This window comes from Argopecten irradians, chromosome 12 (genome assembly GCF_041381155.1).
Source record: "Argopecten irradians isolate NY chromosome 12, Ai_NY, whole genome shotgun sequence".
Taxonomy (NCBI): domain Eukaryota; kingdom Metazoa; phylum Mollusca; class Bivalvia; order Pectinida; family Pectinidae; genus Argopecten; species Argopecten irradians.
Window position 1 is genome coordinate 31,893,951 of NC_091145.1, and position 19,367 is coordinate 31,913,317.

Below are 19,367 nucleotides of genomic sequence, written 5' to 3' on the forward strand. Positions count from 1 at the left end.
TTAAGTAAAACACTCGAGCATATATATAGGGTCCTAGTCTAGTTGTTATGCAAATGTTTGTTAATAAAAAAAATGCATTGCACAATATACATGCCTGATTTCCAACATCATAATAGTATGATTATTTTTAAATTACTGAAGTTTCAAAAGCAATCGATAAATCTCCCGCAATTGGTTGGTGTTATTCAACTTTCAAATAATCATGCCACCTTAACACTTTTCAGTAATTACACGTTTTTTTTCTTATTCTCGCATTATTCATATCGGCTAAATTCGTATTCGACTTGTAGTTGTTGGCTATGAACTGTTTTTCTGAAAAAACGTTACTGAAGACGCTCATCACTAAAGCTCGGGACATTTGCAACTTTTACATACTTCACTCGTATGAAATAAATTCCATATCCAATAGCCACTTGTTGTTACCAGTTATGAATAAAATAGGACTGGGAATCGCATAGTATTTCGCAGTGTCCAGTTTCAAGTCTTTCAAGTCAACTTAATATACTGTTTGAATCGATAAAGATTTCACTTCCAACTTTTTTTATTCTTTCTCTTCTTGACTTATCTTAACCTTAGATAGTGATACTGATATGAACCAATGTAATCACTTTCTGTTATAGAGTGCGCTATGTCAGCTGTCAATAAATTTTTTTTCTGTTGATAAGTTGCGGATATCTCCTTTTGTTTCTCAACAATGTCCTACCATACTTATATAGGAAGGCTGATCCTCGTGTTCCTAAACATATCGGTTAACTGTGTCATATCATTGAAATAAAGTTTAACTCATTACCGTATAGCAAGTTTTCTTCGCGAGTATGATATTTCAACAATTGTGTGGACCATCGTCCGCTGGTCGGTGGTTTTTCTCCAGGTAATCCAGCATTCTTTCATCAACAAACCTGACACGTCATTATTCTACCCATGTATTCAGTCAATATAACTAATTTGAAGACAACTTACATAGCATTTAACACAAAGAGGTTGATTGATAATACTGAATACTGTATAATAAATTAAGCATAAAAATATTAATACCATCTGTACCATTTTTATAGAAACTTATATTCAGATTTTAATATCAAAATATACATTTCATTTACGTAAACAAGGAAACAAATTCTAATGACTTTTGTATGAGTATTTTCTACTTTTATACAATGTAACTAAGCAAACGTTTTAATACTTTTAACGAACACATTTTAGTAATTGCGTTAATTTATCATTGTGCTAATGTGTTCCAAATTCATTCTTCGCTAAAACTTTTAATAGCAAAATAAATTGAATTATATTCTTCATGGGCAATCATTGTTTCTCCGTTTTTGTTAGTACGAAGAGTTTTTGCTTTCGGGAAAAGTTATTGAAATGATTTCAACCACATGACGACACTTGGCAGGTCTAACAGGAATAGTCCGCCGAATATCACCGTGAGAAGACCTATACCAAGATAGCCTACATAGGCCGAAGATGGACGCGGGTCGCTTGCGCTCGTCTTCTTCCTGATCGTCGACGATAGGTTCTCCTCATCAACCTTGGTTTCCTTCTTCAACGTATCGAGTTGTTCCTGGAGCTCCTCGGTGATATTGACTTCAGTTATAATGAAAGCTGTATGGCAGTTACAGCATGAAAGTGTTGTTGTTGTGGTGGTGGTGATGATGGTGCTGCTGATGCTGGTGCTGCTCATGGTGGTGCTGCTGGTATTGGTTGCTGAGGTGGTGGTTGTGGTGGTTGTCAAGTTAGTCGTGAAAGCAGCTGTAGAGGCAGTGGACACATTGGTGGTTGTATCTAGGATAGAATTAAAGTATGACCATTTATTACTTATATTGATTCTCATATATTTAAATAAACGGTTGATACCTTTTCATTTATTGATTTAATTTTATAATATAAGTTTTATAAGTAACTGAATATAATTTACATCGAATATGTGTCATTCAATCTTAAAACTTTCCTCAATAAAATTGTTATATGAATTAAAATCTTAAGCTTTAGCAGTACCTGTGTGGGTGTAAATCTATATGTTTTTATAAAGTCAATGCCAATGATACTGTTTATACAATATACATATACATTCTGATAAATAAGTGATGAAGATAAACTACGGTGCTTTTGTTCTGAATTGTATTCATATATGAAAATTAAAAGAAACAGAAAGAAATGACTTTACGTAATTTTCTCAGCACAGAATTCCCTGTGGTTGATATAAAGGTTGTGTTATTCACATAATAGTAATTTGAGATTAATCTTACTGTAATTAAGAGTTGTTGTGATATCCCTGACTACAAATCCCTATATGTATCACACTTGAATGTTGCGATCATAGACAATAGTGAACATATTCTGGTTTTAAAATACATGTATATGTTTTTGACAAGGCAAACGCATTGTACTTATATGATTATATCTGACTAGTATGAATCAATATTGCAAGATTTATAAACCCCATGGAATGAAAATAACATCATTTCGTATTTACATAATACAAGTTTTTTGTCCTTGAGGATAACCATTGATTGTTACGTAATGTATTTATGAGCATAACGTCGAAGGACGAAAATGACATGATTTTTCCTACCAACAGAAGGGCCCCATAATCGATGGATTACTCGCAAGAGAGATAACTTTAATCAATAAATGAACTGTAATATGCAAACACGAAATAGGAATAAAAATGTCACTCTTTAAAATCAGATGTCACTGAGGAGCCTATTTCATATTTCATGAAGTTCATTTTCCAATGAATTAGACATTTTGGTGGTGTCTCATTTTCGTTTTATTCGCGAATTACTGAAAACCATAAAATGATTTTTTTGTTTTAAATGTAGAGAACGACTTAATGCGTTACCCAACCATGTATACATTAATATATACACACCTATTACATATGGTGTTGAGCAGAGCGCATACATTTCCACTGAGCAATCTGTATCGTGAACTTTCCATGTGTCTGTGAATATCGAGATACACCATCCGGGGTTATTATTTGGCTGATCGTGTGCAATGTCCCATTCCATCCAGGAGTGTACAATAGTTGTTCCCTGTATCACAATTTCTCTTTTAGCGGACGTCTGGTACCCTAAATATATAAAGTCCCAGCTGGAAGGAAAAGAACAATACACATCAGTTTTACAATTTAAGCCTACAATATTTCATGTATTACACAAGTTAAACTATCCCTATCTTTACCTGAATACCGCATTTATTATCTGGCCATAATAAGGGAATGATAAAGTCCCAGTGAAAGGAAGAGAACAACACATATTCAAATGACGCCAAATCATCACCCATGGAATGGACATATTGATCATCTGGGACCACCCATCATCCAATGACTATTACGTCATAATGCCGATAAAAAAACGATCGTTGTGACACGACGTTAACATGGATAATATCGGTATGTCTACAGATAATCACGGAAACTACCCGGTCGTCCCCCGACAAACCACCGGAGTGTGTCGGCTGGATCATGGATTACTCGGAGCATAACGGTTTGTGGTGGACTCTACACTATTTTTTAAGACAAACCCGGTATTGAGACGAATGCCCATCATGTTACGCGAATGTTATAGGCCCTTGTAGCATCCATGAACATTCCATATGCAATCCGTATATACCAATGTTCATCTGGAGCAAAAATTCGTAACCGGATGGCAACCCACCGTAAAGTGCTGAATTACACGGAACAATATGGTTTGTGTCTCTACACGATTTTTTTTCACGTGATAATCCGGTGTTGATACGGATGCCCACCGGTCATCACGATACTCATATTTTTGCCGCTTCCGGGAACACTCTTTGTGAAATTCATAGAAACCAGAGTTTATCCGCAGCAAAACATCTTACATGGATGACCCCGGAGATAACAAGGAGTCTTTGGTACCACGGAAATACACGGATCATACACAAATAAGTACGGACAACTTTTGTCCGTGTAAGCCCGGCTATTGTTAGAGCGCGAATTGTGATTTTACCGGAATTACACTGTTTTGACCATACAGACGGTGAACTAATTAAAAACAATATTTCCCAAATTGGTTAACTGATAAGTATGGATATTCGCGTAATTGATAAAACCAATGATAATAATAATATCACATAGTCACCCCATTTTTTTCGCTCAGAATAGCTATATTAAGTACCTCAACCAATTAAATTTTGGAAGATGAAAATAACTCGTTTTTTTGTAATTTTTGATTAAACGCTTTACATAATAGTTCTGATGACAAAACTATGCTACAATTTTGTAATTCAAATGGGGTAAAAAATTGCTGTTTCTAAAACTGGAATAAAAAGAGGTCAGTGTGCTTGATTGATGTCCCGCTGTAGAATGTGTTATTTGTAGCATTTCTTGCTAAAAATAAGGTGCAATTTTACTTCTCTACAAAATGTGATATATCCATTGTTTTTTTCAAAATGGCCGCCAAATTGATAAAATTCAAAATGTTGACATATTTTTCCATATGGCAACTTGCTAAAAAAGAGACAATTAAGTTGTGAAAAATCATAAAAACTCTTTGATTAATATTGAAACGACATTTCAACGAGATTGAAACCTTACCAGAGCAGATCCTTAAGCAACCTTCTGTATTCAATTCAAGTATTAAACATACCCTCCGGATAGGCGGGAATCTAAAAAATCAGATATTTTCGTCAATGCCGCTTCGTTTGGAATGTACGCCAAGGTGCCATCATCTTCTTCACATTTAGCTTTACTGGCGTTGGCATGTTGCATTGTATCTATAAACCAGAAACACACGTCTATACCACTGTTGTCAATGGACAGCTCGCATCTGGTATTAGGTCTAGCTGCAAACCAAAGCGAAAAGTTGTACAATAAATCGCTTTTTTGGCAGAAACAGTTCTCAACTGAATTTGCACCATAAGCCAAACGCATGACAACTTCAAAGTAAGCGTTTTGTATTTCGTGCCGTCATGATCAAGCCGGAAAGGCATATGTAAGACTTCTTCATTTGAACATCATTTTTTATTCAATAGAAATAAACAAGCTTAATTGACTGAGTGAATGATAAATCAATGGATTGTTATATGATCTCCATCATGATCAACTTATAATGACCGTCTGATAAATATGACCATAACTGTTAATAGGACGTTAATTAATCAAACAAACAAACTGATAAATATAACACATACGAGCATTGACATTGGTGCCAGAGAGCGTGTGATCGGTGCTACATATTATTGTTTAGTTTTTAAATGTATCTCGCAGACGCTCGCGTATTGTTAGACGTTTCACAACTTACCCTGAATTGGTTGCTATTTGAAGAAAAGTAATCCAAAATATAGCTACTACGTATCACCTCCAAGCCTAGTTTCAGAGGAAATGATGTGATGTTCTGACTTTTTTATCTCATGATAATAGTTTATGAGCGCCTTTTTTTAAAATAAATTTTCTTTTTGAGTATAATATTGCGAGTTTTGATATTGCGCCGTAATGCCTATATCAAACAGCTACATATTCTAAGTAAAATACATTGTATGTAATTATTTATTTGATAATCCTGATAGGTCCTAAAATCTCTAACGGTAGTAAATTGATCATCATAACGGGAAGCTGAAGTTGGTTCCGGTTCCGAGTTCCGTTTAAAGATTTTGTTTTTTTAATAAAATTTTAAAAATTCAGGTTATGTGATTTGAACATATTATAAATGTTATCTGTTGTGTTTTGTCATGGATAATTTTGATAGAGCCAGTTTACACACGTTTTCAAATAACTCCTATTTCTGTTTAAATAAAACGGAACTTAAGGAAATTTTCTATCATTTTAGATAAAAGCTTTGGACATAATAGAAATGTTGTCTGTTGGCTTAGTTTTCGATCAACTCCAATTTCCAAGTTCCGTTTAAGGACTTTTTTATCATTTTAGATAAAAGGAGTCAATGTGCTTTGGACATAATAGAAATGTTGCCTGATGTCTTTTTTCATGGATTACTAGTGGTAAATCCACTTTAATTCAGTTTTTGATTGACTACCATTTCCGAGTTCCGTTTAAGTAAAACGGAACTCGGATTCAGTTACGAGTTCCGTTTAAGGAAATTTTCTATCATTTTAGATGAAATCATTCAATATGCCTAAGACATCGAAGAAATGTTGCCTGTTGTCTTTTTTCATGGGTTACTAGTGATGAATCCATTTTAATTTAGTTTTCTATCAACCCATATTTCCGGGTTCCGTTTAAGGAAATTTTCTATCATTTTAGATAAAAGGAGTCAATGTAGTTTGGAAATATTTTTTCATGGGTTACAAGTAATAGTTCCACTTTAATTTAGATAAAAGCATAGATTACTAGTGGTAAATCCACTTCAATTTAGTTTTCGATCGATTTCCATTTCCGAGTTCCGTTTAAGTAAAACGGAACTCAGTCAGTCAGTTTAAATACATTTTCAAATAACTCCTATTTTCGTTTAAATAAAACAGATCTCGGAACCAATTCCGAGTTCCGTTTAAGGAAGTTTTCTATCATTTTACATTCAATATGCCTCAGAAATCGGAGAAATGTTGCCTGTTGTCTTTTTCATGGGTTACTATTGATGAATTCATTTTAATTTAGTTTTCTAACAACCTGTATTTTGGAACTGATTCGGAAATATAGTTGATCGAAAACTAAATTTAAGTGGATTTACCAATATTAATCCATTAAAAAAGCCAACTGGCAACGTTTCTATTATGTCCAAAGCACATTGACTGCTTTTATCTAAAATGATAGAAAATTTCCTGAGTTCCGTTTTACTTAAACGGAAATAGGAGTTATTGGAAAACGTATGTAAACTGACTCTATCATAAATTATCCATGACAAAACACAACAGATAACATTTATAATATGTTCAAATCACATAAACGGAATTTTTTAAATTTTATTTTAAAAAACAAAATACTTAAACGGAACTCGGAACTGGTTCCGAGTTCCATTTAGCTTAATCGGAACTCGGAACCAACCTCAGCCTCCCCATCATAACCAATATTTAATTGTCAAGTAAAAATCATATTTGTTTTTTCATATTCATGATGGTGTATTTTCCTTTTTTTGGAATTTGTAAGTCTATTTGATTTATAAAATGTTCCTAAATCGACATCGAAAATAATTACAAAAAACGTCTTAACGAAACATCGCAAATACAATCAAAACAATTGATTATATTTGTCATTGGAAGTTTTACATTTTTGTACTGAAACAATTGTGTCAGATTATGTAATTTCGCGTTCAAATTTCAAAATCCTCCATTACCTTCATTAGAGCATGAAAAAAAATCTGCATTCTTTGGGTGCGTTCTAATAAAATAAATAGAATTTTGTGTAACATTTGGACAATTCGCATATTTTAACGGAATTTATTTTTGGAGTATATATCGTGCTCTAGTTGAGGCCGCCATGATTAAATAAACTAAATGGAGCAGGAGAATTAGAAAATACCATAGAGTGTCGAATACAAAGCAAAAATCATCTTAAAACATCAATATGCTAACTGTTAGGAACATTACGTACATTGAAGTTTACAAAAGTACTTTTTGATTTTTAGAATAAACAATCGATAGCTTTGCGTGCACTGTAATATCAAATATACTCTGACTTTCCGCTATTCCCATTGGCTAATTTATGGTCATGTGAGATTCGATATCTAGCAAACTAACTCAATATTTCCAAACATCGAGTCAATATTGTTTCTATGAATCATTATCCCAAAATTTGAGTTCTTCAAGGTGGCTACCTATAACCATCGTTCTTCTTGTAATTAACATACGTCGGATAGTTCTTGTCACATTTGTCAAAGGTACATTTACTATATACCTTATATAAAATTTAAGGACCTTTGACTCGGTCCATATGGTGTTAAACCTCCTAAATAGTACTTATTGCGCAAGATAACAACATACATTGTATATTGCATAATTGAATAATATATATGAAATACACAACATAAATAAACATTAACACAAATATTTAATTTTATGAATTACTTACGTGTACCAAATATGGAGACACCAATAACCTGTATTAAACACCATGCTCTTAGAAGTAGCGCCATCTTTCGAATGTACCCAAATTCAATGATAAGTTCTGGTCAGATATTGACCTACTCAAGTCATGGTTTAGAATGTATAATCCATATGCATGTTTGGTCAAGACCTCAGTTCGTTGTATAAACAATATTTTTCGGTTCTTCTGTTGAGCATGAATCATGTTTGATTTGTTTATTGTCTTAGCAAACATTTTATATGGTTCGCCACGATGATGAATACATGTGTTCTACTGCGTAATAAAAGAACGTTTGTTTCCATTGGTCATGATTCAGCTAGTTCATTGGTCAAATTCAAATCACATTGCTCTGTTGTCTTGTCAACATCCGGTAACGATCGAGTTCTTTTAAAGCATCCGTAAAGCGGATGTATGTAAGTGTGCATTGTATTCAGCGATCGTCCGATGATGTCGTATCAGTAAAATATCAAGTAAATAAGATAATGAAGCAAGTATGTACTGCCCTGGCCGCTATTAAACTGCTTATTAAAATAGATGATATATATAAAAAAATGTACATTATGTAGCTACACTGTAACACAAAAAGTAGGAATTATAAAAGTTAATAGGCAATACATTACTTATTAACCTACAACCACTGAAGAAGTATAATCGGATTAATTGATTGACAAGTTGACCTTTGACCGGGAGTATATTTTACCACGTGGTTCAATTCATCCTTTGATTAACCAATTGTTATGGTATGGTATCTCTCTAAAACAAACTCAGTTGAGAAAATAGATTCAATAGTTTACTGCGTTGTAAACATTATTTTAACAAGATTTTTACAATAATTATATAACTTTTGTGAAGGTTAGAGTCATATTTTTTTAAACGGATTGATATGTTATTCATCTTCAAACATTTCTATTTTAGTTATCAGTTTGCATTACTGTAGTCTGCTAGCTAGTAGACTGAATGAATTAGCGTGTCTGCATTGGGGTCAGCAAGTCCTGTAATGAGAATTCGGGGAGAGAGAAACTAAAATGGCTTCCATCTGTACGTTAGCTGTAATTTAATATTTACAAAGAAAATTGCGCACCATTTGGACAATCCGCGGTTATAGTAAGTGTAAACAACTACCGAGACCGCAGAACCAAATGCTTTTCCATAGACGACAATGTTAACGTTTGCCACTGTCAAGGTTAAATAAAGTTTTCAAGTTCAGTCAATTGTTTAAGGTAGACCGTCCCTTCTGGTTTCCTCTCATGGATTTCGTTCATTTTTTGATATTTTGATTTTAGGTATACCCTGATCACAAAAACCGAAAAAAAATCATATGTCACCGGGTTAATTTTTCTTCCAGGGTTGCTTAAAGTACAAATGACTTCATAATCCGGATTTTAAGGATTTTTAAATAAATAATATTTCCTCCCTGTAGCATCCCTTAACATATAAATAATATACCTGTAACATCAGTAGGTGATATAGAATTCATTACTTTATCCAATAAGCTGGGTTTTCCACAATAAAACGAAATATCGTTATTTTAGAATTAAGTCCGGACCCAATTTTAGTGAAAAATTGCATAAAAATAGTAATATTTTCTTTTTCTCTGAAAAAATGATCTCAGGAAAAATCGATTTTTTAGAATTTCCATGAAGACTGGCTTATTTGCAATACGAAAAGCCAATAAAAAGTATACCTCACCGCGTTATTTTTCAAATTATGACCGATTTGCTTCCTACAACCCCTTAAATTTTGGTCTGAAAATGTTAAAAAATAGGCGAATCTGTAGCACTTTTCAACGTTTTATGTTATTCATCTACCCTTGATAGTTTTTACCGATTGGCACACCTTTATATTTATACACTTCAAGTAAACACTCGAAAAGGTTCTAGACGAAATACTTGCTCGAATGCCGATTTCAGAAGCGAGTTGTAATAGGTGGGTACGGAGAAATAAAATACGTTTGCCGGGATTCGGATAGCGACGTAACAAACGTATGACGTCACAGAAGGGACGGTCTACGTTAATGGCTTTTTTAATGCATTAAGGTTTGATTCTGCTTTGCCTACCCCAGCAACTGTACAAAACGGACCGTAATCATCTTGTTACTCAGTCTATTGATTAGCCTAGTTTATAATCCAGGATTTTGAAGCGTTTTACAACAAATCATAAGGTTAATCTTATAGAACTATCATATCTCATCAAAACGTGGTAAGATAAAGCTCGTGTGTATTTATGTATTGAGTTACAAGAAAATAATTCTTTGGACTCGTCAAAACTACGCTATATTCCCTTATAATTGATAGCTATCACACTTTAGCCAAACGGAACAAAATGTGGCTTGCTGTTCACCTGATTTGTTTCAAATATCAAAATATAGATATATAAATAACCAAACATACTATTCATTATGCCGAAACTAAAATATGACCTATCCCCATTTAGTGCAGATTTTCATATACATGTATAAGTTTTAACGTTTCAACTTACCATAATTTCCCTGTCATACAACAAGCTAATGACTTCTTCCACAGAAATGCGCCTGTACCACATATAAGGGCAACACTTAAAATATCTTTTTTTACATTCTCTGCTATATGTGCAACTGGTAAACATAAAATGTGGTTTCAATAAAGCGCCTTTGGCGGCCATTTTGAAATATGAGCTGTAACAAAAACAACAGCACACGGTAAGCACTATCTCATTAGTTGACACTGGGTTGAAGAAACGTGACTATCATGACGGATGAAGTGCAATGGCTATAAAAAATCCATTCCCAATGCTGCTTGATGATCAGGGAACTATAACTCATAGGGGCAACACTAACATCCTACTAAAACATTACAAGCTTAAAATTACTACAAGGACTGTATGTCATGGTGGGATTTATTTTCAAAATACAACCAAAAAAACCTAAACTAAAAACAAAAACAAAGAAACAAAAGAAAAAAAAACAGAACTACATACTTTATTCATCAACATATACCTGCATGCATTGGATTTAGACAAAACACTGTAAGGGGAAATGGCTGCGGCTGAGAAAACTTTAATGAGCTAGACGGTCACGTGGTACCAACGCGTCATCCGTTTCACCATGCTATGCTGTCTGCTGTAAATACTGTATATTTATAGAGAAAAACTACAAAGTCTTCTAGTATTTTTTTAAATATCTACAGTGGAAAACAATGACAGTGATATCCCTGCTTTGGGTTTTGTTCCGGACATTATCCCATACAAGTTTGACCCTTTGATGAACACTGATAATTCTCTTTCTACGAAGAAGGGGGATAATATCGCCAGATGTTTCAGATGCTGATCAAGAAAACCAAGAAGGTAATGAAGAGGATCGGTTGACAAACACAGCATGGGTGTTTTTATACACCTATTATCATTTTAGTTAATTGGCATTAAATATAGATGTGGATGCCTCCATGGGTATTCATAAGATAATTTATTTTTAATAAGTGAATATAATCTGTAATATATCTTACATAATTAATTTTTTTACATTAAAATCATCCATTGAGAACAATTAATTTCTCCTTTTATGACATTATAAATGCATTAACCTAAATGCATTTGTATGATTGATATCAGTGACTTACGACTTATATGATTACTAAACTAATTTTACATACCTACATATTACAAATATACATGTATTTCAATATAATGTCTTTTTAAATCAACATCAATGACAATAATTTGTTATACATTTTATTACTATATCAATAAACAATTTATTTTCATCGAATGTTAATGTGGTTTCTGTGATCCAATGGTTACGGAATCGGAAGCTACGGTCTTCTGTCGTGAGATAAACTATATCAATTTTATAGTTTTAAATAAAAAAAACAAATAATTTCTCCTTTTATGACATTATAAATGCATTAACCTAAATGCATTTGTATGATTGATATCAGTGACTTACGACTTATATGATTACTACACTAATTTTACATACCTACATATTACAAATATACATGTATTTCAATATAATTTCTTTTTAAATCAACATCAATGACAATAATGTGTTATACACTTTATTACTATATCAATAAACAATTTATTTTCATCAAATGTTAATGTGGTTTCTGTGATCCAATGGTTACGGAATCGGAAGCTACGGTCTTCTGTCGTGAGATAAACTATATCAATTGTATAGTTTTAAATAAAAAAAAAACATCTCTGTAGATTGTTTATATTATTATTAATTTTACCTATTGATATATTTATTTTTAATGAAATGTTACTTTTGTTGCAATAATTTATATACATGTACATTACATCAATCCTCTTCTTGATATAATGTATTTATATGACTATACAGCCAGATAGTATTACTGATATTATGCAATTATCTATTTAATAATTTTACCGTAGCATTGGTATGAGTAATTAAGTAGCAGGCAATGGTGATGATGAAATGTCCTTAAGTTGTTACACATTCCATGTATTTGCTTATTAACAAACATTTTTGTTGTTTGTTTGATTAATTAACGTCCTATTAACAGCTATGGTCATGTAAGGACGGCCTCCCATGTGTGCGAGGTGCGTGTTTTAGGAGACTGCGGTATATTCATGTAGTGTCTTCTTGTATAGTAGGGCTGAGTAATTATAATATAAATGTAAATAAATAATATTATCAGGTCATACATAATAGGTCACCTTTTCAAACATGAATTAAATTTACCCTGAAGTAATTTAATGCCTCCATATAAGACCCCATTCACACAAATGATGATTTTCTGTAAGCTCAAACTTGACACTTATGTAATGCAACCATGTATTTTGAATACTTTTTTTCTTTGGAAAGCGAAAGAACTTGTTTTAAAGAACTTACTTTATTTTAACTTGTTTTATTTCTGTGACTGTAATTATTTACAGCAGTGAAGACTTTCAGTCGGTCTAGCAGGAAGAGTCCGCCAAACACCACTGTCATAAGACCTATACCAAGATAGCCTACATAGGCCGAGGATGGACGCGGGTCGCTAGCGCTCGTCTTCTTCCTGATCGTCGACGATAGCTTCTCCTCGTCAATCTTGGTTTCCTTCTTCAAGGTATCGAGTTGTTCCTGGAGCTCCTCAGTGATATTAATGTTCAAATTGATGAAGATGGTTTGTTTTTCATTGTAGGGACAACATGGAAGGACATTGGTAGCGTTGGTTAGGCCTCATAAGAACTCATTTCACCAATATACTGAAAGGTGCTGTCTATGGCATGTGTCGTGATGGTAGTTGTCATGTCAGTAGTTAGGCTTACGGAAACATTCCCGGCAATATCTTGTTAAAAGAAACAAAACCTATGATAGTAATACTTTTTCTGAAAGAGTAATAATAATCAACAGTGCTAGAAAATGGTGATTTCTGTTATCATATTTACATTAACTTCATTATCAAACATAACTTCATCAACTCAGCTGTAAAAATACATTAAAATTAATTTATTAAACTGAAAATCATTGGTATGCAGTTCCTAGATATGTATACATTTACCATAGAATCCCATGTGCGGCATGCCGAATTCCACAACTATGAAATGTATCGGAGGACAACTCCGAAACTGGTATCGTTCATCATAGACTTTGAAAAAAAAATCCTCTCGTAATATTAAGTGGAATAAGTTACTCTCAGAATATTAAATGTGCTAGCATCCTACTTGGATATTTTCCGAAAATTGCATTTTAATAAACGGGTCGTCTTTAAAAACATTTTCATCAGACGCGATAAAATTGTATCTTTGACACAAGTATGTCGATCTCAAAGAAAGCAGGCACTTTTCGTAGTACCCCATATGGAATCAACACCCATTTGATATCGCCCATACTTACCAATTTTATGTGACGCTGAACATATCGCGTATTGTAGTCCGGAGTATAAGGAGTTGCGAATTTTCCATCTAAACGTAAAGAGAGTAGTGCAGTCTCCTCTGTTGTGCTTAGGATAACCCATGTCCCACGACATCCATGTCTGGACTTCATTGGTTCCTTGTACTACAATTTCAGACGACGATGACTTTTTGTATGCCAGCTGAAAAATTATATAGGACAGTATTGCATTTTGTTCTGTGGATGACAGCCATAGGTACTTTATTTCGTCCTATTACAATTCATTTTAATCTATACTAAATCAGAGTTTCTAATTGATAATTCTATTATTTTTCGGAGGGATATCCCTTGAAAAAATCAATCGCACATTGAAACGGATAGACTGAAAAACTAGCATTCGTGTCACTATTTTTAAACTTTATCGAGTTACAAAAAAGACGTTTGCAAACTTGTATTGTGCATTCACATACTTTGCACACATTTCTTTATACACCTATGGCATACAAAATAGTGAGACCAACTTTAAGACATACTTTCTTACAAAAAACGCTTAAAACTTTAAAAATTTATCATCAAAATTGAAGTCTTTGTATTATTTTATACTTTATATCTTACTTTTCCTATTCATTCGTTTAATATTTTCCACGTCAAATTTTAATTCTAACGCAAACAATTATATAAATAACTATTATGTAATTATACTGAACTTACAAGCCAGAAAGTTGATCTCTTACAAGGTCTGAAATATCGAAAAAGTCATCTTCATTAAGAAAATACGCCAGCGTACCACCGTTTCCCTGACACTGGTTTTCGCTGGTAGAGGAGCCCTGTCGTACGTCTATTACCCAATAACAAAAACCTTGCTAGCGTTCTAGAAACACTCCCTGTAAGGGCTCCCTGTGAACAAAATACAAATAAATGTAGATTTTAATGTACTGAATACATAAAAAATTGGCAAATAAAGAATAGCCCTGCAGGTAGGGCGTCAGAATTTACCTGCTGCCCCTATTGCATGATCTTAAAAGGTGACTAAATTTAGGAACTTTTCTTTTCACCCTAACTGACTTTATCCTTCCGAATCCCGCCCTTGGCACCGCCTCACTTTTGGCCTTTGATTGAACGCTAGCCACTGTGAGATAGGCTCTTGGTTCTGTCCCCTGGCTGAGACACACCGAAGTCTATAAAAGTGGTAGTTTCTACTCCTGCTCAGCGCAAAGGGAATAGAAAGACTGATTCGTCAGTATAATATCACCTGGCGGGGTGTATTGCTTGGTGTCTTCGGTGCCATGCTTCAGTGATACAGCACTTCGAAAATGGCAAAGAGTTCCACTATATAAGAAGACACAAACAAACAAACACATAGGAACATTTTTAGAGAATCGATCTAGCTGCCTTTATGTTTTAAAAACCCATAATTTATACATAGATTTCAATTCGTTTCATCATATTTACAATAATTGAAGATGTATTCGGACAAGTTTTAATTGTAACAAAAAGAAAAAGAAAAGAAAAAATACTAAACAAATACAAACATGTGTATTTCTATAATATAAATTATGTCCTTACCTGACACTGGCTGGCTAAGTGATAAACCATAAAGGCAAAGTCCACACCAAGTCCAGAATAGCATTATCCGGTCCATTGCAAAAGCGTTGACATTAATATACGACACACAATTATTTTAGTTTACCTGGTACCGTATGAAAATGTCCATGGAAACAGTATTAACATTAACAAGATATGATGTGCAACTGAAACTGCAGAAAGTATCTCTGAAAAATATATAGTGTATAGACTTTATTTTTTTTTCTCGCGAATGGTCGTTTTTTGAGAATACACTAACGCAATGAAGTTCTCTTGCGAAAGGTTTTGTCTTGAAGATATTGATTTATTTTTTTGTTTTACTGCCAGTGTGATACACATTTAATAGTTTGTTTAGATTCTAATGAAACACTGAGAAGTCCTCCCCGCTGAAATAATTATTATTTATGTAATTATAATGTTCACAACCTGCGATTGTTTTTAATGACTAGTACGACGTGTACACTGTCATCTTCGTCAGACAAATGATCAGGCAGCATTCAGAAATATAAGTTCACAAAGGTAAACAATTATCAGTTATTCTCGAATAACAATATTCTGTATACTCAGCAGTGCAGATACCGACATCTGACATCGATATTCGACTTTCATTTTTACACCTTTGTGCACCTATGCGGTCTGGTCATTTGAATGATGAAGGTGACATGGTACATCATACTAGTATTCGAAATAAAAAAAATATTGATTGTGCCATATAAACAATACTTTCTTACCCCGAACAAAATGTTTAGAAATTATATGCCTATTGTCTGATTTGTAACTAGACTTTTTGCAGGATCTAGTGAAATATGAGATATCCTGCTGAACGAGTTATCTCCATATGAAGGTTCACTTATCATACAAAAGTAGTTTTTACTAAATATTGTGTTTACCTTCCACCGCGATGAGTTTTTATATGGACCGACTGCAGACCACTACGTCATAGCTATCAGGACCGCTTTACAGTAATTGATTGATGGTTACTTTTTCCATATAGGTTTATCGTGCTATTGTATAATAGAAAAAAGTTTTTGCACGGATCAATATGCATCAATTAAAACGAGAATAGAAGTGTTTAGATATCAAATGCCCTCTTTTTATGACGAGAATAATACGACAAATATAAGGCTTTTAACGCTTTCTTATTTATTTTTTTAGATATTGTAATATATTTTAAATGCGTGCTATGAATATTTGCCACACCTTCTAGATTTGTCATAACACGTGTTTAAAGACTCTATTACTCCCCTTCATGTTAGATAATTGATCCTGTTGCTTTTGCGACATGGAGTTATATTTTTAACATTACGAAGAATACCTTTCAATATCAATCTTGGGTTTTGTTTTATATTCATATTTATTTATAATTATCATTTTAGATTTTGGCTGGCCAACACTCGGCAAACACTGTGTTATATTAGCCAATCAAAATCTCGCGTTGTTATATTCCAGTCCGTGTCATGGAAAATTACACTGTATACGTACTTATTTAAAGATGTTCCAATGCCACCAGAGTATGAACGATACCCATCACTTCAAGAACAACCGATGTTTAATCGTGTATATATGTGTCTAATTAACACAAAACAGCCATATTACATTATTAATTTTGCTTTTGTGCATGCACAATTAGTAATTAATTCCATATAGGACATAGAGTCATGGAGCTTTTTCGGGACGCAATTAATTATTTTTAATATTTTATTTTGAAATAAAATAAGACCTAAAAACCTTTAAGTGATGGCAATGGTGTAAAGCAAGTAACTTTTATAACTGAAGAAAAATACAACTTCGTCTTCTCCAGTTTTTTTAACCAATTGTCAGCGGCGTAGCAACATTAAGTACAGTGAGATTTTAATATGAAACATTATTTATTAGCGCGCATATAAATTGGTGCAATCTGGTGGCTTAATACAAGAAATACCCCTTTTCAAACTTGAAGTGCTGCACAAACATTGACGCTTGAATGATCGTGAAAAAAGTGCTAAAATAAAACTAATTAAGTAAATAAAGTACGTTTACAATATTTGTTTTCGCCACTCCGTAGCCTCTCTGTTAAAGGCCAGACATATTTGTATTGATAGGTTCCAGTAAAAGCTAATGTATTTCATGTAAGTGTATCTATTAGTTTCTGGTTTATTTATTACCTCAAATACGTTTTTTTATCATGAGTTGTTTTTCTCCATACATAACTTTCTATCAAATTTACCTTATCAACACTGCTCTGATAGCAATTACAATTGCCAATCAAATACTGATTTTGTTCCTTTATCTTTCGCGCGACGAAATGTGTATAAAATTCCCTTACATCCACACTTAGTGAGATAATGACAACTTCAGCAGGCCTACTTGAATTGCGATTTTATCTATATGAAATATATGTTGTTATTTAAAAATAGAGTTGTCGAAGCGATTGTCATACATTTAGATTCAAGTAAGATAATACAGGATTTGTATAATTCATCTATACAGTAGATATACTATTAACAAAATGGATGATAGTGTTGTGGCCTTATCGATAGAGAGTATTTTCAAAATTATACTGATATGTTTTGCTTGTAGGTATATATAGCTACTCAAAATTGTTGAAATATGAAAGGAGAAATTTCATAGCCAGCCAGGTCCTCCAAACACTAGCTTGATGGCCTACCGATTGAGCTTCCGGGAAAATCATGATCAACCAATTCTTGTCCTCAGCACTTCTAAGATAACGTAAACAATATAATCGCAGGTCACTAAAAAATAATATGAATTAGATGCCAAATTAAAAAAATGAATGGACGTCAACGCACCAAAAATATGTTTCTATCATCTTAAGGGTGAATGACCATAATAATATATGATTTATTATTTTACATTTTTTGCACTTATGAAATTATAAAAAAAATTCTACAAAGCCTTAGTGTTCTGCAGTAAATAGGTAAATGTAGATGGAACATTCATACGAAAATGAAAAATGTACAAGAAAACCGATATAAGATACCCATTTTACTGAAATATTTGGTAGCTTTCTGTATACGAAAACATTTTTACTTCGGTCTACCTATTTCCGGGTATTGGTATTTTTTAATTTCAAAACAAAAACAAATTTAGCAGAATTGCAAACAAATCAAACATTATATACCAATATAAAGTTATTGAGCTTTATTTAACTATATCTGTCTTCATTAGTTTTCTATCCCATATAAACCAACACGCAAATGTTTTTACTAACTCACTATTTTTATTAGGAATACGGGACAACAGAAAATAATTGCCAAACAATGAAACGGATATCAATTCCTATAGGATATGAGATATGAAATAATATTGTAATTCATGTAAGAATTAAATTCATTATAAGTGTTCTATTTAAAATTCACATAAATAAGTTTTTCAGCATTATAATCACTCTGGGCAGATCAATCAAAAGAACTCCGCCGAAGGTCACTGCCAGAAGCGCTATTCCAACGTAGCCCACGTAAGCCGATGAGGGACGAGGGTCGTTAGCACTTGTCCTCGCTCTTACTGTCGACGACAGATTTTCCTCGTCAACCATAGTTTCCTTTTTCAGAGTATCAAGTTTGAATTGAAGCTCCTCCGTAATGTTAACTTCAGTATAGTAGTAAGAACTAACGTGACAATCACATGAACACGTGTTAGTATGAGTAAAAGATGTATATGAATGTGTTGTTGCTGCTGGTGCTGGAGTTGTTGTTGTTGTTGTTGTTGTTGTTGTTGTTGTTGTTGTTGATATTGTTTGTTCTGTGGTTGTGGTATCGTCGCTATCTTTTTCCTGGGAACCTACAATCGTATATTAAAAAATCATCAGATAACAGGTCAGATATCACATTTCGATCATGTGGGTTTTCTTCAAGCACTCCAGTTCCCTCCCACTTTCCATAGCTGTTAATAGGACGTTACATAATCAAACAAACAAACTTTCAGATTCCTCGCGCCTTAATACGGGGCTTTGTGATCTGTGTAAGTTATACA

At 33.3% G+C, this 19,367-nt stretch overlaps 1 protein-coding gene across 2 annotated transcripts; it reads right to left on the reverse strand.

Annotated features, from left to right (window-relative positions):
* Nucleotides 1–101: 101 nt before the first annotated feature.
* Nucleotides 102–12,920, reverse strand: LOC138336297 (uncharacterized). 2 transcript variants are annotated; one of them, XM_069285730.1, is made up of 4 exons: nucleotides 12,828–12,920; nucleotides 4,611–4,806; nucleotides 2,873–3,093; nucleotides 102–1,782 (listed from the first exon to the last, which is right to left on the reverse strand). In XM_069285730.1, the coding sequence occupies exons 2-4, from the start codon at nucleotides 4,730–4,732 to the stop codon at nucleotides 1,355–1,357; spliced, it is 771 nt and encodes a 256-aa protein (XP_069141831.1). In that variant the 5' UTR covers nucleotides 4,733–4,806; nucleotides 12,828–12,920; the 3' UTR covers nucleotides 102–1,354. The 2 variants fall into 2 exon arrangements, with proteins under 2 accessions (XP_069141831.1, XP_069141830.1); XM_069285729.1 differs by lacking the exon at nucleotides 12,828–12,920 and adding an exon at nucleotides 7,982–8,307.
* Nucleotides 12,921–19,367: the final 6,447 nt, after the last annotated feature.